At 35.8% G+C, this 27902-nt stretch overlaps 1 protein-coding gene across 1 annotated transcript in view; it reads right to left on the reverse strand.

Moving 5' to 3' along the window:
• Positions 1-27902, reverse strand: part of ITPR2 (inositol 1,4,5-trisphosphate receptor type 2) — a 509412-nt gene that overhangs the window by 68584 nt on the left and 412926 nt on the right. The window contains exons 49-52 of the mRNA XM_032159871.2: positions 22816-22991; positions 13915-14079; positions 10216-10411; positions 6228-6320 (exon numbers count right to left, since the gene is read on the reverse strand). Coding sequence (XP_032015762.1) covers positions 6228-6320; positions 10216-10411; positions 13915-14079; positions 22816-22991 — 630 coding nt within the window. The remainder of the gene's footprint in view (positions 1-6227; positions 6321-10215; positions 10412-13914; positions 14080-22815; positions 22992-27902) is intronic.

The raw sequence follows: 27902 nt of genomic DNA on the forward strand, positions 1-27902 counted from the left end.
AACAAGAACAAAACTGTGTCTCAAAAAAAAAAAAAAAGAAGAAGAAGAAGAAAGAAGAAGAAGGACGAGGAGGGAGAGAACATGTTGCTTACAAACAAAAGGAAAGAATTAGTGAAAATAGACTTTTAATGTGGAGACATTTAAAAGAACTAAATATATACCTATGAAGACCTTAGAACAGTGCTTGGCGTATAGTTAGGACCCAATACATTCTAGCTATCATAATTATCATTACTGAGAGATGGTGGTTAAATCTCATGAAAAGTTTTGGTTTTAAAACAATAAACAAATTCTAATCTTGAATTCTATGAGGTTAAATAATCCGCATTTTCAGTTGACTAGTAAAATACAGTATTTTTTTCTTAATTTATAATGCAAATAAAATGTTTTATATGAGGGAAGGAATACAAACATATTTTAGTGGCTCTGAAATAGTTCCCTCTAATCTGAGGTGTTAATCTATAAATTTTTAAAAAATATTGGCCATGCTTGAATAACGGTATTTAATAATGCCATATTTCTGCTTTAATAATTAAATTATTCAGTGTTTGTTATGGTTTCTCAGTGACAAGGGATTGTCACTGACACACGTTTGAAAGTATGAGTGCAAATGAACACCTCTTGTGGGTGGAACACCTGAGGTCAGGAGTTCAAAACCAGCCTGGCCAACATGGTGAAACACCTTCTCTACTAAAAATACAAAAATTAGCCAGGTGTGGTGGTGCATGCCTGTAATCCCAGCTACTCAGGAGGCTAAGGCAGGAGAATCACTTGAACCCGGGAAGTGGAGATTGCAATGAGCTGAGATCATGCCATTGCACTCCAGCCTGGATGACAGAGCGAGACTCCATCTCAAAAAAAAAAAGAAAGAAGGGAAGAAATAAAAAAAAAAAACCTCTTGCCTGTTAGTCTTAAGCTTTAATTGTAATCAATTCATTGGTGGAAATGCTGATTTTAAAAATTTCAACTAGGTCCAAAATGTCAGTACTGCTGGAAAAATAAATAAATAATAAGAAATAAAAATTTTAACGAGAAAAAAAATTTAAAACACTGGGGACCCAGTGGGAAGTCAAAATGTAGAATGCATTAAGGCTGACTGGCTTCTGGTATTCATCAATCTTTTCTATTAAAGTAAAATATCCAAACATATTAAATTTGAATTATTCATAAATGTTAAGTGTCTGTGAACTCTGTCCTTTTTTTCTGTACATTCGAATGATTTTTACTTATAAAATGATTGTAACTGTATTTTGTAAATTGTTGCAAAAAGGCCTTGCTTTTTTTAAGGTGAAGATTTTTGTTCAGGAACCAGGGAGGTCTGCAGCAAATGAAATATGAAGGTTTTTTTTTTGTTTTTTTTTTTTTAAACACAGTTGGTTGCCAGTTACTGTGTGAATTTTCTGGCGCTGGGACAATGACCTTCCCTGCATCCACAGGAGCCCTCTGAGGGAGCTGGCCACTCTGCCTCCTAGTCACCGTGAGGCTTGTTATTAAGCTACTGTGTATGTCTGCACCTTTTGTAATGTGGACCTGCTGTCCACAGGGTAACAAACTAAGGCTGTCACGGATGCACACTAGGGTTTGCAAGTTAAAATTTAATCCTGGTCTTAGACATAGAAGTTATTTTTTAATTTAAGTGACACATGCTGCACAACAAACCCCAGGTTCTAGCTTTCACTCTACTTTTGCAGTTAACTACATGCAGTCAAAATTTAAAAGTGGCAAAGGCTAGCAGATCAAATCCATAACATTTTCAAACAGATAAATTTTATCACTTACAATGTCAAATACAAAAAGTGTATGGAAGAAAGAGTAGATTAATACAGGCATTCCTGTATTTTTATTACTGATGTAGGAATACTCCCTAATTGTGAAAAGCTATTGCCACCATCTCTGGCTTCCAGCAGTATCTGTGACACACCTCCAGAGATGAAACTCCTCCACTCTCCAGATGGAATCCTTGCTTTCCTCCCTACTCTGGCAGCTATCCTTACAAAATCATCTCCACCTCTTCCCCCAATTCCTAGCTCTGCTGCAGCCTAAAAGATGGAGACTTTCCCCCAATGTGCCTGGGAGGAAGAAGTCACCATTTGTTCATAGGAAGGAGAAATGATGTTCTTTGTGTAATATATTAGGTTAAGTGCAGGTTATAGAGGTTTTCCTGGGAAGCCTTTTATAAGAGTTTGTATTCAGAGTCATGAATAACATCCAAACAGAACAGTTTATCAAGCTTAACATTATTAATATTTTGGGCTAGATGATTCTTTGTTGTGGACTGTCCTGTGCAATGTGGGATGCTTACCAGCATCCCTGTCCTCTACCCACTAGATGCCAGTAGCACCCCATCCCAGTTATGACAACCAGACATGTCTCTAGACATTGTCAGATGTCACTGGGGGGTTGGGGTAGGGGTGGGGACAAAATCAACTCCAGTTCATAAATACATAATAGAGAATATTTATATTCAAGAAATTGTCTTTAGTAGGTATAAAGAAAGGCTTAAAGAAAATCTATCCAAACATACTCAGTGAAATGAAATAATCTCAAAGTTTGGTTAGGGAAGCAATAATTTATAGTGATCCTTTATTTAGGAGGCAATAAGACAGAAGACTGGAATATAGGCTTTGAAATCTATGTTGATATACATTGACTGACTAGCTGTGATCTTGGCAACCTATTTAATGCCTCTTTCCTTAGGGTCCTTACCGAAAATGTAAGGATAACTAGTAGTATCTATCTATCTCACACGGTTTTTGTGATAATGAAGTGACATAATGCACACAATGTGCTCAGCACAGTACCCGAAATGAGTAGGCTTTCTCCAGGTCCTTGAACATGTCTCAGGGCGTTCACTCTCAGATGTTCCATGTGCCCAGAACACACTTCTCCCTCCTCTTGGCCTGACTAGCTCCTTCTCATCCTCCAAGTCTCAACTTAAGTAATTCCTCTTAGAAAGGTCTCTCTGTCTAATCTCCCAACAGCCAATCTCTATTGTGATGATCAGTCATAGCACTGTTAGTAATACTCACCTTATCTTATAACTTTTTATGTTTCCCTTACTATAAGTTCTATAAAGTCCAGAATCATGTTTGTTTATTCAACACTGTGTCCTCAACAGCTAGCATGGTGATTGGCCAAGAGTAGGGGCTCAACAAATATAACTATGTGAAAAAATGAATGAGGGAATGAATACACAAGGCTTTTATTATATTATCATCCTCATCATCAAGGTTTGTACCGAATAGACTTAACTACTCTCCCGTTTTCTAAAAATATTTACTTTTTAAATTTTAAGATCAAAATGTCACAATAGTAATAACGCATGAAATAATTACAATAGACCATTTGGTTGAGCATCAACAATCATGCCTGGGGAGTTGTATAAAGCCTAACATTTACAGGATTACACAGAGCTGGGCAGCCAACCATCCTGGGAGAGTCTCACACTATGAATGACCTGGAAGACCTCATTCTAGGAGAGTGGCCCTGGCAGTTCTCTCTCTCTGTGCCTTGGGAGCCCTGGCTATCACGCTGTGGGTGAGACTCAGATCCTCTTCTGGGCCCACTGAGTCAGCCCTCTTTGTACACTCTGGAACAACAAGTACTAGCTTTGTTGCTGGTTCACTAGCAAAGCAATATTTTATCTTGAAATCAAACCACAGTTAAAGTATATTTGCTTTAAAATAAAGGAAACAATATTAAAGAAATATGCAGAGATAGAAGACCAATGCAAGCATAGGGCCACTGACACTTGGAACCATGGTGTTAAGATAAAATATTTGTGTTAATAATAAACTTTTTAACATATTATTTTTCATACTCTGTTAAGGGGGAAAATGTTGAATTAAAAGAGAAATAAATACTGATGACAATAATCTGAACTTTGAGGTGGCCAAAGAGATCCCAAGAGTCATTTAATTTTACCAGGCTATTTCAACTATGTCCAAGTTTTCAAAATATCTCTTTTTAAAAAGTGATTTTTTAAAAAGTCATGGATAATGATGGAAAATGAGAGACACCTGTAGACCCGAATTTGAGACTGTGACAGACTCTGCAAGCTGCTGAAAAATGCTGTTTGACACCAAGACAAGATACTAAAGTGGATCACTAAAGAGACAGTGTGAGTTAGGACTAACCCACACTATCAGTGCATTCAGTACACGTTCAGACTAACCTCAAATTAGAAATGTAGCAGACATCACGTATCTGGGCTTTGGCAAAAAGTCTTTGATAAAGAGTCTCATGATATCCTTTGAAAAAAGCTAGAGGAACATGGGCTGAATGATATTAACAGTTTCTTTAAGAGAAATTTCTATGCAACTGAAGAATTGCACAAAATGCAACCGTGTCTATGTGAGAGCATGTTCTAGTGCTTAGCACTGCATTGCTGTCTTATGCATTTCTGGCACCTTCAATGGAAATCTTCTAGAACAGAGGTTGGTAAAAAAAAAAAAAAATTTCTGTAGCCAGATGGCAACTATCTTAGGCTTACATACAGTTTCCATCACATGTTTTTCTTGAAAAAAAAAATTACAATCATTCTTAGCTCAAGGGCTGTATAAAACTAGAGCAAGTCATATTTTCCCATGGGACATAGTTTGCCATCCTCTGTTCAAGGGTGTATCAAACTTGAGGACATGAAGGAGAATAAATATATTGCTTGACAGAATCAGGATCCATACAGACACCATGAGGCTCATGGCACATTAGAACTGGAAGGGACCTGAAACCGAGAGATCATCTGGGCAAAGACCTATCTATTCACTGGTGAAATTGCGACAACCTGGGATTATGGGCTGGCAGAAATATATAGAAAAAAAATGCATGGGCTTCTATTTGAAATCCCAAACTCCTAATTATATGAGAACAGGGTGGCTGTTTATGACATGACAGCTGAACCAGTGAAGAATGGCATTTTAGCCAAGAGTCAGCCAAATATGGGTCAAGAGTGTGATGTGGTTCTAAACTCCAGTATCCAGAATAAGACAGCACCTTTCAACTGCTTGCCCTGGAGTATAATGGCAGTAGTCACTGTTACAGTATGTGAGGAAGGCTGAAGAAATTGGAGGTGTTTAGATTGGAGGATGCAAATAACAGGATTTTAGAAACTGCAGAGCACAATAGTGCTATATGAGTCAAGAATGAGCTGGTTCTTATTGTTAGCCTTGACTGGGAGAGCAGGCGGCAGGGGAGAGAAGTGCTGGTGACAGCTGTCCACAGTGCCTATGGCTGCTGGGACACTGGATGGAACGTATTCATGTGCTTAATTCTCTCTTTAGGTCAAGAAGCATAAAATATTTAGTCAGTAGACGGGTCTATTCATTACTGCTCAAGCAATAGTCCAACATCTCAAGGAAAAGGCCGTTTAGGAAAGAAAGCACTATCATTACGACCAGACAAACAGTGTGGTCCCAGATGGAAACTGGGGAACTCCACACTTACACTATGCTCAACTCTTTCTTCCCTTATCTGTCCTAAGTCTAACTTTGCTCTCTGTAGATACAACACATCAACTCCTACTAAATCTGCTCCTGTTTGTATATGACAACCCTTAAGATATTTGAAGACATACACTCCCTAAATCTTTGCTGCTTCAGGAAACAGGTCACTAATTTCTTCTACAGTTTATTATATATGACACATGCCATAGTTTCCAGCCTGCCACATCCTATGAGATCAATTCAGAGTTTAAAAAATTACTTTTATATGTATGGTTCCATTTGATCCTGTGGAGGCAGGGAGTTTCATTCTCATTCTCTCTCTAGAGAGAGACAGATAGGCAGGGAAGTCATCTGAACAAAGTCCAGGAAATTTTCATAACTCGTCCAAGACATAGAGCTAGAGAGCGTCAAGTCCAGGATTATTACCGAGTCTTTTGAGTTATAAGCCCATGCTCTTCCCGATCCTGTGTTAAAGGCTACGCAGCTAAAAGGGACTCACTTAGTGTAGTTTGCAATATGGTAATAGAATCTTCAGCAGCACATACCACAGGGTAAATGTGCTAAATCCCCCTGAATAAAACAATATAAGGAACAGGAGAGGGGTACAAAATGACCAATGTGGGAATCTTTTCTCCAGTTCAAATCATCTTTGTTCTTTTACTCTCTATTCTTCTACATAAATCCATCATGAAATTTGTAGAGCAACTCCCTAAGAGGTAATAATATTTACCAAATAAAACTTCAGAGACATGAAGTTCATACTGACCCAGAGTCCTCTCTACAAACCTGTATTTGAAGCTGGAATTGTGGGTGAACAGTTCTCCTTGGCACATGCTTCCATCATGGTAGTAAAAGTCATAGCAGGCACTTGATGACTGCCTAAGAAAATACAAAGTAATATATAATATAGAGTCAATATGCACATGATGAAAACTGAACCTACAGTTCTAAAGATATGTAAATTAAAGGCATTCATACTCCACCTTAGCTGTGTTCCTAAAGTCCTAGGAAGTTAGTATGGAATTCTGAACACCGTTTTGCCTATTGAAGTAATTTTATAAATGGAGAATAGCTTTATAGGCCAACCCACTAAAAGCCTTTTATAACTTTTTTAAGTGGTCGAGATAAAGCATCAATACTGTAGACCTTTACAACCATGTGTAATACTGTTTCTATGGGCAAACTCATTCAGGGTTCTGACTTGGGATACCAGGAACGTATTCCCCTCTATGCAGTTGGCAGTCTCTGAGCCCTAAGCCACTGGTCTCTACAGCTGAGGCAGGGTAGAGAGCTGGTAGTGGTTCTAATGGTCAGATACAGGCTCTAGAGAACTAAGGGCATCATATGCCTTGAGGAGCAAGAATCTTTTGCCAGATCTGTGTTCAGGATCTTCTATTCTTCCATAGTCCCCAGGAATCCATCTGCTTCCTGGCTCACCACCTATTTCCCTGACCCAGAATAGAATAGAAAGTAGTCACCCTCCTATTTGTATGAAACAATGTTTCATTTTTTAAATGTTGTTTTTGTTAGTAACAAATATGAAGTAAAGAGGTTCCTCTCAAACCTACGTTTCACATAGAGCCATCAAGGAAGTCTTCATGATGGAGAGACAAGGGTGGGTCCAGTTGTAGCTACAAAGGCTATAGCAGTATTGAAGTGAATTTCCCAGCAATGCCACACCATGATTACCCCTGACTCTGACTAATCAGCTGAGATGGGGTAGAAATGGCAAAGGAAAGCTGCAGTTTGGAGGAAACATGAGGAGGAGGAGGCAGAGTGAGGCTGGGGTTGCCAGCCACACGAGAGGCTGGGGTTGCCAGCCACACGAACACTGGAGCTGAGAGAGTTAGTGTCCTCCCCAGAAAGGGTCCACAGATTTACCTCCATCCCCTGAGGGTAGGCACATCCCCATTAACCCTGAGTTGAGGGTGGGTGGGTGTGGGGGGTCAGAAAGTGAGAGGAGAAGAGTGTGCCCTGTGGCCACTCCCTTATTTAATACTTACTGAAGCATCCTGCTAGGCTCCACAGGCCCAGAGCTAAGGCCTGGGAGAACAACAGTCAACTAGAGGACATGGAGAGATATAGACACAATTATAATTGACTGGATACAGTGAAGTACAGATTTTTTTTAATGTAATACATTAGAGGAGGAAGAAGTGAATTCTAGGAGGGGGAAGAAAAACCCAGAAAGCTTTTTGGAAAAGGGTCCATCTAAAGGAGTCATAGGACTTAGATTCATCAAGGTAAGGCAGGGAGAAAAGGGGAGTGATTCTAGGTGCAATCTGTCTGACAAAAGGCGCAGAGGTCAATGAAGGCATGGACCAGCCAGAGTGACCAGAGCTACCAGCCACCACTTTAAACCAAGAATCCCACATGCAGTGCAGTTCCGAAGGCTGTGAACCAATGAGAGACAGTGAGAGCTATGGTTGGAATAAGTAATTTGGGCAGGCAGAAGAGAGGCTGTAGGTGGGAAAGCCACATAGGCGGCTCCAGCAGAATTCTGGGTGAGTGGAAATGAAGGTGAGAAACGAGGATGGCCCTGAAAATGGGGAAGAGGGACAGGTGTGGGCGAGAGAAACTGTCACCTCCACTTCTCAACAGATCCTTCTCTCTAAGTTCACAGACTTTTCTAAGACACTAATTTCCTGAACATTGCTCAAGTGGCGGCTACTTCATCTATCAAGCCAGATTCCTCTGGTCCTACAGGCAGGATCTGCGTTTCCAACGGCATTTGCCAATTACTCATCCTCTACTCTCACAGGGCCCTGTGATGGCTTTACCATTCAGCTTTAGAACTCTCAACCTCCCCTGGTTGCTCCCACCAACTGTTTTTCTGATCTTTTCTTCTCATTCGCTAAAGAGTTGCATATTTCTCTGCACTCCAAATTTCACTGGCTACCCAGAGATGCCATCAATAATGTCACTCAATATACATAGTCAACTTTGCAAGTAAATAGTGTCCAATACATCAAAGAATAAACTTAGCACTATGTATCAATAGAGACAACATATGGCATTAGAAATGAGATCTGAAATATTATGAAAACAAGGGTGTTTTTCCTAGGGCATCATGTCATGTATAATCTCAGTCTATGAAACAAACACTCTTAATCTATGAATAATCAAGGGTTTAACTTTGTTAACTGTTCCCATATGCTGGGTTTTCATAGTATTTATAAAAGCTTTATTTAACAGCATTCTATAGGAATGTGTATCAATATTTTTAGTAAAGAGCTTGAAACTTCTGGTCTACTGTTGCCCATTTTGTAAAAAACAAAAAAAGAAAAAAGGCATTTTTCCAAAGAAAATATTTATATTCATAACACAATGATAACCAAGTTACTTTTTAAATAGCACAAAATATTTACCACTTGATTCATAAGACAATAACTACTGCATACATTTTGAATTCATAAATTATGGTTCAGCTTTAGACTCAATCTGTACTGAGTTACTCAATGTCATCATGCCTCCAATCTAGTAAGTTATTAATGTGGAGGTTTTGGGAAGCAGATAGTCTATATATATATATACACACACACACACACACACACACACACAAATACAAGTCCCTATATTTATACCTGTAAAACTCTGGGAAAAGTAACATTTAAGGAAGAAGAACAAGAAAGACAGTAACAGAAAATACTTTATGTTCCTGTGAATAAAGACTAATACCTAGGTATAAAATTCAGGACAGTCTCAAGTTTAATAACTTCCAGTCCACATATATGATGTTTCCATTCTGTGCTTTGATGACTGAGACTTACTAATAGACTTAAATGCCATAATCTAAGTACTACCATATATCATCAATTTAATAATTAAGAAATGTTTGTTAAAGGCAAGACAGAATATCATTTGCAAGGCATCACTAATTAAATCCTAGTTTTATATTTAATGGTTTGAGGAGAAAGAGTGTCATATTTTGCTTTCCATTCTCTGCAACCCATAGTCAGCAGAATCACCCAGAGAAACCATTAGCAAAGTACAGAACTATGATTTCTACCCAGCAAAGCAGGGGAGGAGGAAAAAGAATAATAAGCTTCAGAAGCTTAACCAAAACAACACAAGGTAGGAAAGGGGGAAAAACACTTTAGAAAGCTTAATAAATAAAAAAATCAAAATAACACAGAGAGAATAAAGCCTTACACCACAGGAATCACACTCATTATAAATGGATGGTGCCTAACCAGTCACGACAAAAATAGAGTATAGAAATTCTGAAAGTCACACACTGATAGATTTGGTCCATTAATCCCAATATTTTGAGCATGTCTTCCTTCTTTTGCTCAATATGTTGAGCAAATTTCTTATGATCTGGTGGTTTCAAATCAAAGCATTTATCATTTTCAGTTATTTAAGTATAATATGATATACTATGATCAAACACGTATGGAATAATGATTGTGAATGATGATAGCTGTTATTTTTGGGGAGACAGGGAAAAAGAGGAGGAAAAGATTTTTAAAGTTATTATCCTGCACTGAAGTTGTTGACTATCTTTTGGAATATAGTCAGCTTTATCGAAACTTTCTTACCGAGTGAGCTGGGATGATGTTTCTCATGTAAGTATTTCCCTATACACATTGACAGCTAATATGCAGCCTAAGAGTACTTCACATTCCTGACTCTTAGTAGTAAACAAAACATATTCTCAAAGGAATAAAAGAAAACATTTCCTCCATTCGTGTTTATCTGTAATCCTGTTAACAAGCTACACACAAGTCATATCTGCCATCAGAGAAACCTCATTCAGTGGTAATAGCAATACCTGTAACAGGAGTTCGGTTTTTCAGCCTATCAACTTCCATAGTGAAGTCATCCTTCAAAAAAAGGAACCCAATAATGGAAAACAGGTAGACGAGGATGAGAGCCAGGACTGCAGTTAGAATAATAGAGCGGCCATTTCGTGTGACACTTTTTATGACATTCAGCAAAGTCTCTTCTCTGTACACCAAATCAAAAAGCTACAAAGATAAAGAAAACACTAATAAGAAAAGAAGGCATTGGAGGAAAAGATGAACAAACAAAAATATAATTACAAATACAAATGCAAGCCATTCTAGTTTATATACAAAGAAATAACCTAAACCACCTTAAAATGAACCAAAGTATTTATTTCTTCTCCAGCTGGAATATATTAATAAACTGTTTTTCTATAAAGATACATCGAGCACAACATACAATGTGCATCTGTTGGTTTCATAACATCATATCAATTTACTAAAACATTACAGAAATAGCTTAGTTTTAAATTTGAATTCAGACAAGTTATATTGTACTTTACCAGCTTAGCTACTTATTCACTTATTCTTTATTTTTGGTCTTACTGATATTCTGCAGTTACTTCTGGAATATGTAAAATGGCTTAAGTGAGAATGCTGAATTAGGTCCTCATTACTTAATCAAGGGATTAGAGGTGAAATTGTAAGAATAGTTTCATGAGTCTGATGCAGTGGGAAAAGTATGAAATTTAAAAATATCTGGGAAATGCAAACATCCTTCCTTAGTAACAGGGTATAATGAGGAAAAAACCTATTACTTTAGTATATACTTTTGGAAATGGAAGTATAAACAAAAATATAATATGTAATTTTGCTAATTGATTTTCTCTAATAGGTTACTACCTATTTTGTCTTCAGTAGTAGAAAATCTATGCACTAGTCAAGCTATGTGTTTGCAATCTGTGGCAGACACTAAGGACAATTTTATTTATTGCTACATTATAAAGTTGAAATTACACATTAGAAAGCACATGTTTTATTATTAAAATCTGGTTAAATGCAATAAAATCACGTTCACTTTTAGAAAGGTATAAATATCTGTTTGGAAATGAATAGTATTTTTAAAATTGGAATAATTGGGGTTTGTCTTCTATCTGTGGACAGTAATTAGAGTTTCTGAACTGGCTGAAATGATCAATTATGTGTCATATACCCCTTCAGGACCTTGTCTATCTTTTTTTCTGAGTACTGAGGGTTATACAGTTACTGTCCAATTTAATTGTAGTCTTGCAAATAATTGCTGTCTAGATATTAACTTGTTTGCTCACCTATGGAAACTGCTATTTTATGATGGTTAAATTTTTTAAAAGTTTATTTTGCTATCCATTTACCTCCTGGAAGGAACAGCCAGCTTTAGAAATAAAGTCAATATTCTTCAGTACAGACAAATTAACTAATGTACATTCAACTTCCAAATTGTCGACACTGTGGCTTATTAAATTTATTTAAGCAGTAAGTTGACATAGTCGAGATTTTTCTTTAAGTTAACTCGGCAGAGGTTTAAAGAAAAAAAAATCTGGCAATGTGCTGTAGGTCAGCTCTAGAGAAAGTTTATAGCTTTCAGGAGCTCCTGGGATGCTTGCTAAAAATGCATATGCCTGGGTTCAGTTCTAGGCCCATGGAATCAGAATCTTACAAAAGCTGTTGACATTGGGCAGGCTGATTGTTCTTTCCATTTATTTCTGAAAACAAAATCTAGAGTGTGTTTTTTATTATTCTGGATAAAGGACTGACAATTGTGGGTACAACAGGGAATTCATATTCAAATTTTTTTCAAATATAAAAAATCTTTTAAAAATACGCTTACATACGATTTTTGGTATTACGTATATTACAATTTTCTTCTAGTCCTCTAAACATCAAAATGGACTATATCCTTTTCAGAACCAACCCAATAAAGACAAACTAGCATCAATATTGTAAGATTTGAAAGATAAAAGACCAGAGGAAAATACAATTAGAAAATGGGGTTAATAAAAACATTTCACGTGTTTTCCATATTATCTGATATGGTTTGGCTCTGTGTCTCCACCCAAATTTCATCTCAAATTGTAATTGCCATGTGTCAGGGGAAGGACCCGGTGGGAGGTGATTGGATCATGGGGGTGGTTTCCCTCATGCTGTTCTTGAGATGGTGAGGGAGTTCTCTGGAGATCTGATGGTTTTAAAAGTGGCAGTTTCCCCTGCGCTCTCCTCTCTCTCTTCTGCCACCATGTAAGATATGCCTTGCTTCCGCTTCACCTTCCACCATGATTGTAAGTTTCCTTAGGCCTCCCCAGCCATGTGGAACTGTGAATCAATTAAACCTCTTTCGTTTATAAATTACTCAGTCTCAGGTAGTATCTTCATAGCAGTGTGAGAACGGACTAACACATTATCTGTTTAATGGATCTTGATATTCCTATCCATTTTATAAACAAGAAAGTTGAGCACAAAAGTATTATAAACTCTTCAAATTGCATACATTGAATGGGTATAGTTTTCTGTATGTCAGTCATACTTCAGTAAAGTGGTTTAAAAATTATAGAATATTACATGTCAGTCAGGTAAAAGTGCTGGGTATAATAGGACTTTATATATCACAGACAGGTTAAAAAATGAACTTTTTCCGGTGAATCAGGGCAAAAAGAATTCATTTAGATCGTTAGAACAGAAAAAAATATCTGTTGCTGAATAATCTAACTTAACTGCCTATAAGTTTATATGAAAATATAATAGACAAATCTACTCTTTACTGTGGCTCTTTCAAATGTTTGAGGGTATATGGAAAATTGGCCTCATTTCAGTCTTCTCACATGGGTGTGCTAGATAATAGGGAGGCAGGAGGTGTTGGATTTGTCCCTCATGACTCAGGCAAATTCCTCAACAAAATGTTTTTAGGTGTTTAACTTGTTTTCAGGGATCATCTTATTGGACAATGCTCTCCACTGCACGCCAACTACGAACTGGAAAGATAAATAAACTGTTCCTATGGCATGATGATGGTAACCTGGTAGTGCTTTTTAAGTTTCAAAACATTATCACATATTTGTATTGACTCCTCTCCTGGTTTATGGCTATAAACCAGTACATATGTAGGCAGGTAAATCAGAATTTTTTTAAAAAGCAACCTTTAGAAAAAAATCTGAAAGAGCCACTTAATGAGTTAAATACATGTAGATAAGTTTAACAGCAATGACATATTAAACCAAAAACTGTAAGACTGTTCTTAAAACAACTGTCTCTTTGCTATGATGGTTTTTTTTAATCCCCCTCATTTTACTTATATGCTATTCTAAAAGTACATATAATTTTTGATATTATAAATAAAATATAATGATTTCAGTATCTAAGAAAATATACCCCTATTTTGTCTCCCACACTGTAGAGAATCTTTAAATGTAAAAGGAAATATTAGTTGGCTGAAAGCAAAAGCAGCCCTTGTCATGTGAAGCCTGGGTCAAGAGGTGGGGTGACTCGTTGCTTCTCAGAGAGGAAATAAAGAACTCCACCACCTGTGTGGTTTCCCAAAGAAGAAAGACTACAAATGATAATAATTCACGCTTTTCCTAGGAAATTCTAAAAATAACATAATTTGTCCTAAATGTCAGGCTTTGCTTAAAAAATATAATCAAAGGAAGAGGCATAAGAAGCAGCAGCATTGTGTACTTTTTCAGCAGTGATTGTCCACATAGAGATGTACTCACCAGGAAGCTATAGAAGAATTCATGAACAAAAAGGCCCAGCATGCAAACCAGGACATACGCCACGTGATAGAGAAAGGCCATATCCAGGATGACTGCTCGGTACCCACGGGTGAACGTGCCACGATTTCCAACAAAACTCACCAGAAAAACAATTTTATTACAAAGCTAAAGGGAGGAAAGGATTAGAGATTACTGTCTTATTTATCCTGAAACTCACATGGATGAAAACTATTATTCATAAAGTACATGACTTTTTGACATGGATGAAACTATTATTCATTAAAATCTATGACTTTTTGACATGGATGAAAACTATTATTCATAAAGTCCATGACTTTTTTCATAATTTCTCATTTTGTAGGTCTTCAGCATTGCTTACAAATTGGCATGTAAACATAATACATGCAAAACTTGCATCCTTTGCAGTTCCAGGAAGAGAGAGAATGGTAAGAGACTATGCAATCAAGACAGGTCTGGATTTAAATCTTGGCTCTTCCATTACTGTTGTGTGACCTAGTTCATGCGGCTGAAGGCTTTGATGGTTTATTCTGAAAAACTGGAATAAAAGAATTTCCACCTCATAGAACCCCTCAGAGGATTAAATGATATAATACATATGAAGTCCTTAATACAATGACTCCTAAAATATTACTTTTATTATATTTTTTATAGTAAATATGTAAAATGTTTTTATTATGCTGTAAATATAACAGAAAAATATCTTTTCAGGAAATATCCAGAGATCTGTTCTTGATTTCGTGTTTTTATCATGAACTTTGTCTACTGAGTACTATTTTAAACAAGTAAGTGATTAAAATTATTTGTGCATTTAATTTACTTTATATACATGGAAAATATAAATATACTTATATACCTGAGTTAAAATAAATATAATGTATATATATATTTTCTAAGCCCTATGTGTGATAATAATTTAGTAAACATTTTGGAGTGTTTATTATGCTTCTGACTATGTACAGTATTTATATTCAAACCACATTTTATATTGCCTTTTGTGGCATAATTTTGGAATGTAGAAATTTATACTGAGATCCTTTGGCAATAACAACGATGTGTGTGCACTGATTTATAAACTTAGCACCATCTATTTAGTTCTAGAATCACTGCAGTAGTTGTAAACCAAAGAGCCAATTCTGTGTCTTAGTCATCAAGGAAAGAATTATAGATTTCAAGGGTTTACAGTTTGCTCTTCCTAATTGTTCCGAGTTCTTTAGGTTATCTACTGGAACCGTATTTGTCCTTAAATGTCCAATCTTAACTTTGGAAAAACAGGTTGCTCTTTGCAACATTATCGATTTGTTCAATATATATTAACAAATTATCGAATGATTTTTAAATAACATAAGAAGGACCATAACACTTTGAAGTAGATGCAAAATTCGAGGGATTGGAAAACCTTTTCCTTTCAATTTCTGAAGTTCAAATCAATACAGATGAAGTGAGAAATGGGTTACTATTACATGTTTTGAAGAGCCAACCAAATTAACAACATAGCAACTAAAAAGGCCAAACCTTTCCTAAATTTCTCCCCTGCTGATTAAGTATCCTCTCAATAATCAATGTTATCATTTCATTCATATCTTATTTCACTGTTTAGTGTTTCATCATCAATATTTTATGCTATTATTAAGTATAGCTGTAGCATAATGAATGTATTTATATTTTCTGCCCAAGAGCAGGTTTAATATTATAAGAAGTTATTATTTAAAAACCCAGGAAATATATAAAAATACTAATCTATATGATGTATTTAACAATAAACACCCCTGAAAATGGTGAAAAAGAGTGTCCAGAAGAAGCCATATTCAGTAGTTAATTATTTAAATTGTTTTGAATGCCATTATTTAAATTTGTACTATTTACTTTGATTCATCCACCAGAGTTCATCAATATGAAATAGAAATAAGTTGTATACAAATAAAATTAATAATTGGAGTTGTGAGTTTTCAGAAAGACGAATGATATGTTTAAGACACATTGTTTATATGATTTCTAATTCTCTAAATGAAATCATAAAAATTATGCAGAAAAACTATTTATAAGCTCCATATACTGAGGAAAAAAAATACGCTGAATTTAAATTCTCAAAAAGAACAATACATTTGATTTCTCAAATAATGCAAAAACAAGGCACATTTCTTCCTAAAAGAGACTCTGCCATTTTCACCTGAAAAATAAAGATTTGCCTTATTTGTTTTCAGGTTTGGGTTTTTGTTTTATTTTTGAACCTTGATCTAGAGCTTGATGAATAGATTCTCTTTCCTAAGTCTTGACGTGGAGTGGAGTTGATAACCAACAGTGGTGTCTACCTATTTCTGTTGAGATAAAAAACAGGGAACTTGGTGTCCTTTTGTTTTAAAGTGTTCATATGAAGGGGAAATATGTGCAAGAATAAATGATTTGGGTGGGAAAGAAGTTGAGCTGTGAATTCTCCTTTCTTCATGAAACTTACAAATTGTTTTCATATAGCATTTTCCATGAAAGCTTGGAATATTTATGCCAAGAATGAGCAAGTTGCTAAAACAGTCTCCCTTTTCATGTCACGAAAAAGTTAACATCGTCTAACCAGTCCTTCATTTGTCAATGCCATTATAGCAAGGGTCCATGTAGGTGACGAAAAGTGGATGGTGTGCCCAGGAAATTGGGCAAGATGGTCACAAGGCTCTCCTGAGCTGGTGCTAAGAGGTTCCTCAAGTCAACACACAAATTTCAATTTCAAGGACCATAACTGTCCTATATATATATTTTTTTTCTTACTCTGTCTATTATTCAAAGCCATCCCTGATACAGTTTTTGTTGGGGATGAGGTGAATTGTGTGACAGTGGGGAAAGGGATGGAATTGAAACAGCATCAATGCAAGCTTTGGGACAGTCTTTAAAAAATGATAATACACCATCCAAATGATTTACCAATAGGTCTTCTAAAAAAAAAAGCAAAATTAATGTTTGTTTGTTAATTAATGTATACTAAAGTTCATTACATTTACTTAAATTTATTTAATTAAATTATTTGCTAATTATTTATGAAATATTACTATTTACTAAATAACTTACTAATTATTTACAGAATTATTAATTAATATACTTAATTAATTTAATTTAATTAGTTAATAATTTAGTAAATAACTAGTAAATAATTTAACTAATTAGTTAAACTATAAAGTATATATGAAAATACTACTTAATTATTTAACCAATAATATATTATTATTGAATAATAATAAAATACTACTTTATTGAATATTTAACTAATTATTTAATTAGATAATTTATTAGTTAAGTTATTTAAGAAAGTAGTGTTTTCATATATACTTTCTAGTTATTGATATGTCTTTGCAGGACTTTTAACAGTACAGTGTAGTGGAAAGACACTGAATTAGAAGGCGGGTCATCTGGTTCCAATCTTGGCTCTGCCACTAATTTCTTGCTTTGGTAAATCCTCCTGGTGTCTATAGGACTTAGTTTTCTCATATCTAAAGTGAAATGCCTAGAAGTGAACAATCCTTAAGCTCCCTCATAGCTGTAGAATTCTGTGTGATACCTTTAAATGTTATTATTTTATTTGATCACAGATATTTATAGCTGCTTTATCTTTGTCTTTACATTATTCATTTGGTCTTATTTGGTACTCTGTCCCTGATCAAGGATTCTATCCCCATCTTACATTGTTCCTATGGGAAAACATGACCTATTTTACAGGAATAAATTGTATAAAGAAAAAAAAGACTGTCTACTTATTTATTGAATAGTAAAATTGAATTTGTGATTTTCAACTCTATTACCATATTTTCATCAACCATTAAGTTAAACTTCTTACTAAGAATGAGATGGTTTGATTCAAAAATCTCCATTTCAGGGGCATTACATCTACGGCAGGACAAGGTTCTAAGATCAATGTGTAAGGCAAAATTTGCATGCAGTCAAAATCACCCTGGAAATCTCCTAAATTGCTGACAAAACAGAACAGTAAGCACAGGTCATGTAAATGGTAGCGTATCTTACTAAATTCAGCTCATCCTCTTTAACCCCAGCATTGGAGCAGTTTTCTGTTTCTGCAACTAGAAGTAGTTAGGAGCATTCAGTGACTGCATTATATGAAAAAGGATACGTCTGTGTGTGTGTGGAGAGAGAGAGAGAGAGAGAAAATGAAAGTTGTTTACTCCGAATATATCACTGAATTTGTGTATGTTAAATGAACATATGGTGGAACTCAACCTTACGAATTAGCAGTAACATGAGACCTCCCATAAAGCTATCTACAAGTAAGTAACTAGGGACATTACCCTATTAAATTTGAACACAGTGGCTCATTGTTAGTAGACTAGCTATCTGCTAAACTCCATTTGCTCCTTCTCTCTGCAAATGGTGAGACCCAGTTATTAAATGAATTACACATTTCCAGGTACTATTAGAAAGGAAAAATCATTGTAGATAAGAAGTTTAAAAGATATTAAAAGATCTTTTTGTGATATTTTACTACATTATTATTTATTTAAAAATCTGAACAACAAAAGTTAATGGAGTGGTTAAACAGATTATATAACACCCATATGACTGGAAAAATAGTTATTAAAATGAGGTTTACAAATAATTTTAATGGTATGAAAGAATAATAAGTGACCCCAAATTTATAAAATATGTGCTTATATTTGTCAGAATAATATATTAATTTCCATTACCAATGCAAACTAACAGTGCATTGCAGATGGAAGAAAACTAGACTGGGTTATAAGATGTGCTTTATAACTGAGAAAAAAGCACTTGAATTTTTTGAAATATCTCAAACATTGCGATCACTTCTGTGACAAGGCAAACTAGTTGAAATCTAGACCAACTCCTAGTTTTAGAAATGAATAAAGACAATAAAAAAGAAGCACCATAGTAAACAGAAACCAGTACTGAGTGGTTATAACACAGGTTGAGGCTTTTCCTCCCACTTGATTCCTTTTCCAAAAATAAGACTTTCTGCATTAGCTTAACATTGTGAAAGACAGAGCCCAGAAACAACTCCCTGAGAACTAAAATACAAATATTTTTACAATCATGAAAAGAATGTTCTACAATTAAAGGGTGCTTCATATATTATTACGGATAGTTGGTAAAGAGCTGCCATTGTTACTATTCTATCATTATCACCATTATTAATCTTTTCTAAATCTTTTCAACTATCCCAGTGAAGATAGATCAGGCTTTAGTATCTTCCCTTCACTGATGAGAAGAATGAAATTCACAGTCTTGTTGATTTGCCTAAAGTATAGAACTCTGATGGTTATTAAGGCAAAATTGTCAGGTAGATGTCTTCTTTTGTTTTTCTTATTTCTGATACCTATAGTTTTAGCACTTACAGTTTCACCTCATACACAATGCAAACTTTTAAGTGTAAATTAAGTTAATAAATGTACTAAAACTTAAGGTACAAAATATTACTAATTGATGTTTTCATGTATTTATTTCCTACCTCCTGGGTAATGATAAACCATAGACAGCTTTGTAGTGAACTTGTTTTTTGGTTTTTGTTTTTGTTTTTGTTTTTTGAGACAGAGTCTCACTCTGTCGCACAGGCTGGAGTGCAGTGGCATGATCTTGGCTCACTGCAGCCTCCACCTCCTGGGTTCAAGCAATTCTCCTGCCTCAGCCTCCTGAGTAGCTGGGATTACAGGCACGAGCCACCATGACCAGCTAATTTTTGTTTTGTTTTGTTTTTGAAACAGAATCCCATTTTGTCACCCAGGTGGTAATGCAGTGGCCTGATGTCCGCTCAGTGCAACCTCTACCTCCTGGGTTCAAGCGATTCTCTGGCCTCAGCCTCTCGAGTAGCTGGGACTACAGGTGTGCACCACCATGTCATACTAATTTTTATATTTTTAGTAGAGACAGGGTTTCACCATGTTGACCAGGCTGGTCACAAACTCCTGATATCGCGTGATCTGCCCACCTCAGCCTCTCAAAGTGCTGGGATTACAGGCATCAGTCACTGCACCCAGCAGTGAACTTGTTATGTTAAAAATGAAGGTAGATGATATTTGCTAAAATATTTTTATTTTTTTATTTTTTGTAGAGATGAGGTCTCACTATGTTGACCAGACTGATCTCGAACTCCTGTCCTCAAGCAATCCTCCTGCCTCAGCCTCCCAAAGTACTGGGATTGCAGGCATGAGCCATAGCACCCAAACTAAAACATTTTTATTAATCCACATAATATTAAAATTATAGATAAAATTTTTTGTCAATATCTACAATATCAAAATGACAATTATTCCACTGAATGTGTTTGTCCCAAATTAAAGTTGATTTTTTTTGGTCAAAATGCTCTGAGCGGTCAGGCGCGGTGGCTCACGCATGTAATCCCAGCACTTTGGGAGGCCAAGGCAGGTGGATCATGAGGTCAGGAGATTGAGACCATCCTGGCTAACACGGTGAAACCTCATCTCCACTGAAAATACAAAAAATTAGCCGGGCGTAGTGGCACGCGCCCATAATCCCAGCTACTCAGGAGGCTGAGGCAGGAAAATCGCTTGAACCTGGGAGGTGGAGGTTGCAGTGAGCCAAGATCACACCACTGCACTCCAGCCTGGGTGACAGACTCCATCTAAAAAAGAAAAAAAAGAAAAAAAAAAAAAAACGCTCTGAGCTGGTAGACCATAATGTATCATTTGACTGTGCAAACAGATGTTTTATGCTGTGAAGGCCATTACAGTTCCCACAGATTTCTACAGTTAATAAAGGAGAGATGTTGCATATCTACATGTATATCCTTTCTCATATAGAAAGTGAAATATAAAACTTGCCTCTGCTATGAAGAGTCATTTGCTTTAGTGGAATTATTTTCACCAAACCAGGCAAAAGCTATCTTTTTATCCTCTCCCATGAGGGGAAAAAAAATACTCCAAATGTCTTTGGTTTCCCCCAATAGACATTAGAATGTTATTCCTTATCTCTTTATATATTCTTGGTCCAAAAACAAAGGAAATGCAAATCGACGAGTATGATACATCAGCTTCTGCATGGCAAGAACCATTTCCTTTATCGTCTTGGTATTTTTAGTGTCTATTATATAAGAGGCCCAGTAAATGATTATTATTTTTGGCCCAACTCTAGCTATTATTTCACTTTGTCAGACTTGGATTGTTTTTCACCTGGATTCATGTCTTCTTGAGGGCCAGTTACCAGTTTATAAATATTATTTGCTTCTTCAAATAATATAGTTCAATATGCAATGTATGTTTTTAAAGAAAAAAAGTCAAACACATAGGCTTAGAAAAATTTAAACAAATTCATGAAGATTCTCTAATTTGCTTGGTTGGTAATACTGTAAAATTAGCTTATTTCCAAGGCATTGAAAGCACACGTTCAGTTCATGTAAACATTTTCTGAATGTTTCAATGCCAGCTGTTAAAGTAGAGAAACATGGAGCTGGGAAGGAGTGAGGCAGGCAGGGCTAAATTTATAAACGTGACAACTTCTGCCCTCAAGAAACTTACAGAATAATATATTTGGTACTTTACAAAATTCTTTACTGATAGACTTCTTTGTAGGTATAGTACACTTCCCTTTATTGACAATGATTGAGGATAATTGGTAATTTGGCTGCCTGAATGTTCTAGCTAATTGGGAGCTGTCAAATACCTCATGTGTAATTTTTGAAGAATTGTAATAAAATAGAGGTCAGAAACACAGAAACATAGAATTGGCCATATTAGCTCAGCTTTATAATTCTTGAAAGTTTGGTTGACTATTTTATTAATTCATTTTAATAAATAAATAAAATAAATACATTTTATTTATTCATTTAAATGAATAAATAAAATGTATAAATAAAATACATTTTATTTATTAAATAAATACATTTTATTTATTAAATAAATATTTGCTAAATATTAAATATTTATTACTAAATACATATTTGCTATATATTTTATGTGCAAGCTGCTGTAAATGTATAAGAATACAAAGATAATCGTTCACTCATTCATTCACTCATTTATTTATTTAGGAAATATTTACTGAGTATCTATAATGTTCTTGATACTGAATGATCAATCCTTAAGCATAGTAAAATGTAATAGGGGAGATTAGTCCTAATTACAGGTAAGAGAATGTAGGACATTATGTTAGAAACCCAGGAAAAGATCAAAAGTGCCTAGGTATTCAACACATAGATTAGCAATACTTATTTTCTTATCTGGCCATTTGTTATTTCATCAGCCTGATGGTTTTACCTTTTAATATCCTTGTATGGCTGTGCCATGCATAATGCTGGCAAGTCCCTTTAAAATTGTATTTCTCGGGTAAAATTATTTCTATAAATGTATCACTTGCTTTTTGAAATACTACTACTCTGTGCTTCCTTATTCTAATATTTCAAAATTCAGTCAAAAAATCCTGTCTATGACTTTCATCAGTTTATAAAATTTGTTCACATAAAAAGAACCCAATTTAATATTTTCTTATATAGAAATCCTTTTTCTTAGGTCATTTGATGAAAGGTGCTCACTTTCAAAATTCTATTGAACATAATTTAATCTTTTTTGGATGATTTACGATGTCACTTTGGAATATTAACAATGGCTCAGTCATTTTTGTCAATAGCTGTGGGTATAGGATGCAGAATGCATTAAAATTGGATTGGATTAAATTGATGGCAGAACTGGGTCATTCCCCAAATGTTACTTTCTTAAATACAGCAATCTTTTACCTATCATTTTTTCTTTCACTCAAAATTAAATAAAAAATGTACAATTTATGCTCTGGTTAATTTAGATTTATAATAAATTAGAATTCACCATGAATACATGAATTAAAAGCATATAGTTATATTTTTATATTTCATACATTTTAAAACTAATTCTGTAACAGTACAAAGCTAAGTAAAGTACTTACATTAGCTGCACCAAGAAGTATTAATGTAGGCCCAAGACCTATTGTATATATTGATCTGAGCATTATTGATACAAGAAACGGCCGAATACCCGCAGGCTTGGAGAAGAAAAACAGCATAGATGTGCAGATTGCAACTGCTATCCAAAGAAGAACCGAGAACAATGGAGAAAGTGTACCTGTAAAATGTGGAAGAAATTTATTGTTACTAAGAATAAAACTAAAAAATGCTAAAATATTTGCTGCTCTACTTTATATGCTATCATTAAGTCAAAGCCATAATCCACTAAATTTCAAAATGACCCCATCTACATTCTTTATATTTCAAGGAAATGTCTTTGAACGCATTACTCATTATTACATTTCCAGAAAATTTGTGATTACTTTCTTTTTTTTATTTTTTTTCTTTTAACTTCCTTTTTTTAAATTTTATTATTATACTTTAGGTTTTAGGGTACATGTGCACAATGTGCAGGTTTGTTACATATGTATCCATGTGCCGTGTTGGTTTGCTGCACCCATTAACTCGTCATTTACCATTAGGTATATCTCCTAATGCTCTCCCTCCCCCCTCCCCCCACCCCACAACAGGCCCCGGAGTGTGATGTTCCCCTTCCTGTGTCCATGAGTTCTCAATGTTCAATTCCCACCTATGAGTGAGAACATGCGGTGTTTGGTTTTTTGTCCTTGCGATAGTTTACTGAGAATGATGATTTCCAGTTTCATCCATGTCCCTACAAAGGACATGAACTCATCGTTTTTTATGGCTGCATAGTATTCCATGGTGTATATGTGCCACATTTTCTTAATCCAGTCTATCGTTGTTGGACATTTGGGTTGGTTCCAAGTCTTTGCTATCGTGAATAGTGCCGCAATAAACATACGTGTGCATGTGTCTTTATAGAAGCATGATTTATAGTCCTTTGGGTATATACCCAGTAATGAGATGGCTGGGTCAAATGGTATTTCTAGTTCCAGATCCCTGAGGAATCGCCACACTGACTTCCACAATGGTTGAACTAGTTTACAGTCCCACCAACAGTGTAAAAGTGTTCCTATTTCTCCACATCCTCTCCAGCACCTGTTGTTTCCTGACTTTTGAATGATGGCCATTCTAACTGGTGTGAGATGGTATCTCATTGTGGTTTTGATTTGCATTTCTCTGATGGCCAGTGATGATGAGCATTTTTTCATTTCAAGCTACTTAAATACTCACTAGTTAATGTTCCTTTTATTAAGTCTGACAGTTGTTCATCTTTCTCTCATATGAGGGTGATTTGCTAAATACTTTTGATAGACATCTCTCTCAGGAACCTTAATCCAAAATTTGTGATTAAGGACCATTAGATATATAGCTAAATCATTAAAAAATTGAATTCATACCTTGTCTTGTCCTATTAGTATCAGGTTTCCATATTCTAGATTCCTCTGAAGAATCTAGTAGAATAACCTTTATAAAATAGACGCACATTTTAACTGCTAAATACACATGCATAGATATGGGTATGAGTATATGCATGAGTGTGCACATTTGAAGGCCAACTCAACTGCTAAATAAAATTTTTAGCTATTTACTCATCAGAAAATTCACATTCCAAATGTCTTGAAAAATGAACTCCGTTACACATAAGATTTCTTAGGAACTCCCCAAAAGAGAGGTTCAAAAATATTTTTTCTTTAATAAGTAGTACAATTCATTGACATTTGCACTGACATGTGCATTCAAGGAATCCTTCCCTGAAGGTCACGTGGTGCTGCATTTGCAGAAGTAAATTAAGAGGCAACATTCTTGGGCTGATTGGATCAGCTCTGGGGCCTCAAATGCGTGTCTATAGGCTGACATAGAAAGGAAACAACAAAATGGAGATTTTCCACTGGTAAATATTCAATAACAGTCTTATTCTTTTGGCCACATCTCTTATCTTTATTTATAAAATTTGCTACCGCATGCGAAACACCTCAAGGGCTTGGTATGCATAGCTTTTGTACTGTCATCAAAACCCTGGGATTATCTGACTCCTTTAATGAATTCTGTATAAACTCTTAGTTCATAGTGTGTGCTAACATCTCAGAAATAGGCAGGAAGATCCTGTCAGCTGTTAAAAGACAAAGAAAAAATCAGATAATGAACAGCATTCATTTAAACATGTTTACTTTTGCAAGGTTTGTTCTTATCATGCTGTCTCTGAAAGCAAACAATGATGAAAGGAGCTTGGGAAGAGAGATGTGATATTCTCCCTCACCAAATTTATAATCTGATAAGATTAATTTGGAGATGGGGAAAGAAAAAGGGTAAACTGCTCTGAAAGTTACCTTCAATTCCTGTCCTCTGGCAATGCTAACATACAGGTACCCTACTCGTGTTTATGATGATGTTGGTTTGTAAGCACTCTACATCTACCAAAAGACAGGCTGACCACCAACAGCCTTGATCTCACAGATCTCAACAAGCCATAGAGTAAATAATGCCTTCAATTTTCTCTCTTGCTTACTGGGACTTGAGACTCCATCAGAATGTAATACCTAAAAGGATGAGGGCCATCTCTAGGCCTATTGCCATGCCTGTTACACAACAACAAATAAAAATTTGTTGATTGAGTAAATAAACAAAAATATATTCTGTGAGTTTCTTTTGAATAAATAACTAAGTCTCCAGTTATCAACTCCCCAAGTCATACAGCTTAGCTTTTAAGTTCACTAAAACTGACAATATCTTCAAGGCACTTTTACAGCTGTCAGCCAGTTATGTGACTTTTCAGCATAATTCATAAAGAATGTCTTGGTGACACTCTTATTCTAGAATAATTTGGCATAGATAGTCACATTGTGCATTGTCATGAATTTTTGATAAACTATCCACCTCTTCACTATTCTTTCCAAGACAATATCTGGTTTGCTGAGATATCCCCTTGATCAAACAGAAATTATAGTCATGCACTTAAAATTGGGTGTTTGATCCCTTTGTGAAAAGAACTCAAAGTGTCTAGTATAGTAGCCTGCACATAGGTTCATACTAAATATATATTTGTGGAATAAACTCAAAAGTTATTTAAAATAGCTATTGACAATGATGTTTATAATTATCTTCTCTAAGAATGATCATATTGGTTTCTATCTGAAGATTCAATGCTAAAAAAGAACTGAAGTCTCTCTGACAAACTCTAGAGAAGACAGTACAGATTTTCTTTGAGTCTTGCTCTGTCGCCCAGGCTGGAGTACAGTGGCGTGATCTCGGCTCACTGCAACCTCTGCCTCCCAGGTTCAAGTGATTCTCCTGCCTCAGCCTCCCGAGTAGCTGTGAATACAGGAGCCTGCCACCACGTCTGGCTAAATTTTGTACTTTCAGTAGAGTCGGGGTTTCACCCTGTTGGCCAGGCTGGTCTTGAACTCCTGACCTCGGGTGATCCGTCTGCCTTGGCCTCCCAAAGTGCTGGGATTACAGGCATGAGCCACCTTGCCCAGCCGACAGTACAGGTTTTCAAAGCCATTCTTTACCCATTAACGGTGGGAAGGGAGGAGAATTTTCTCTCCTTAATACTCTATGTATGTATCCATTTTCTATAATAAGCATGATATTATTTTAATAATACAAAAAGTTTTATAATTTACCCTATACATTTTTAAATCTTAGAAAATATGAAGTTTATCTTTTGTAAAAGAAAATTCAGAAAGCAAAATTGCAAACTTCAATCCAGTTCACATAATGGAGCTCTGCTATCTACCTCATGCAGACTCTATAGTTTCCTGTACAGAACATGCCGCTTCTTACTTCCCTGTTTCTCTCCATCTCTCTGCCTCCTAAGTGGCCTCATGAGATCTTTCTGTTTCCTCTGCCTCAGTCCAGCTAAAGTAGACATCTACTCAGAAATCCCTGGGTGGTCTTTACTATTGTGCCTTATTCATTTCTTGGTCCCTTAACTGGACTGTGAACTCTTTGAGGACAAGGACAAGTTTACTAATTTTGTATTTCTTAAAATACAAAAATTGTAAAATCTTTGTATTTAACAGTGCCTGACACATAGCGGCGCTCCATCAACAGTTAAGTTGAAGGAATTGAAATCACCACGAAGAACTCATTTTCTCTAACACAAAGCACTTGACAGAAAAAAAGAATTACACTACAAATTTTAATAAAATTTTAAAAAATCACATGCTATCTTGGTATAAGACATTCCCATGGCATCAATATTCTCCACTAACTAGTTTGCCTTTGCCAAATGAAATCCAGGGTAGGGATATCTGGCATGGCAGCTGTCAGCTTCTGAGTGGACTTCCAGGAGATTCCCAGCATCAGCAGCTGCCGCTTCAGCCACAACCAGCGTAGCCTCATTCCTCAACATTGGCATGTTTCTTTTTTAGAGAAGCATATGTTAAACAAACAAACAGCCACAAAAACCAATCAGCCAAACAAAGAAACCCAACCCAAAACCTTTAGCCATAAAAAATAAGCCTTGTACTCCTGAACAAATTGAAGCCAAACTCTTCAAAGCCTGGCAATTAAAGGAGATTCTCTATCTGCAGTAGAGGGTAAAGAGTGCCCAACAGGCTGGTCCTCTGAGAATTCTCTCTCCCTTAAATGTCTCCCTTTAGTTATTGTACCCCACGACCTGGTTGAAGAGGGAAACTACTCTTTCAGTTAATATCATAACCCAAGTGTGAACCAAACATTTGGGCACAAGAAACTCCCAGTAATTCAGGTGTTCAGACTGGGAAATATACTTGGAGGAAGCGTACACGGCTCATTCCCTCTGCCAGTCCCTCTGTTCTCACCACCACATTGGTACCAGCATGTATTAGGATCTGGGGTTGGAAGGGTGGCATATTTTAACCAGAGCTCTTTTTGTGGTCCAAGACTTATCAGGTGATTTCATAATCAACTTCTATACCGAGTCAAGGAACTTCAGGGTTGGACAGAATCCTTACATTTATTATATTTTTTTCTTTTTAACTTTATCCTTTACCTAGATTCCCCAAATGTCAACACCTCATATAACCACATGACAATGATCAATATCAGGAAATTAACATTGATAGACCACTTTTACCATCTATCTAGTCAAAGTTAGTCAATTTCCCAATTTATGTCCTTC

Source organism: Hylobates moloch, unplaced genomic scaffold, assembly GCF_009828535.3.
Source record: "Hylobates moloch isolate HMO894 unplaced genomic scaffold, HMol_V3 SCAFFOLD_8, whole genome shotgun sequence".
Classification (NCBI taxonomy): Eukaryota; Metazoa; Chordata; class Mammalia; order Primates; family Hylobatidae; genus Hylobates; species Hylobates moloch.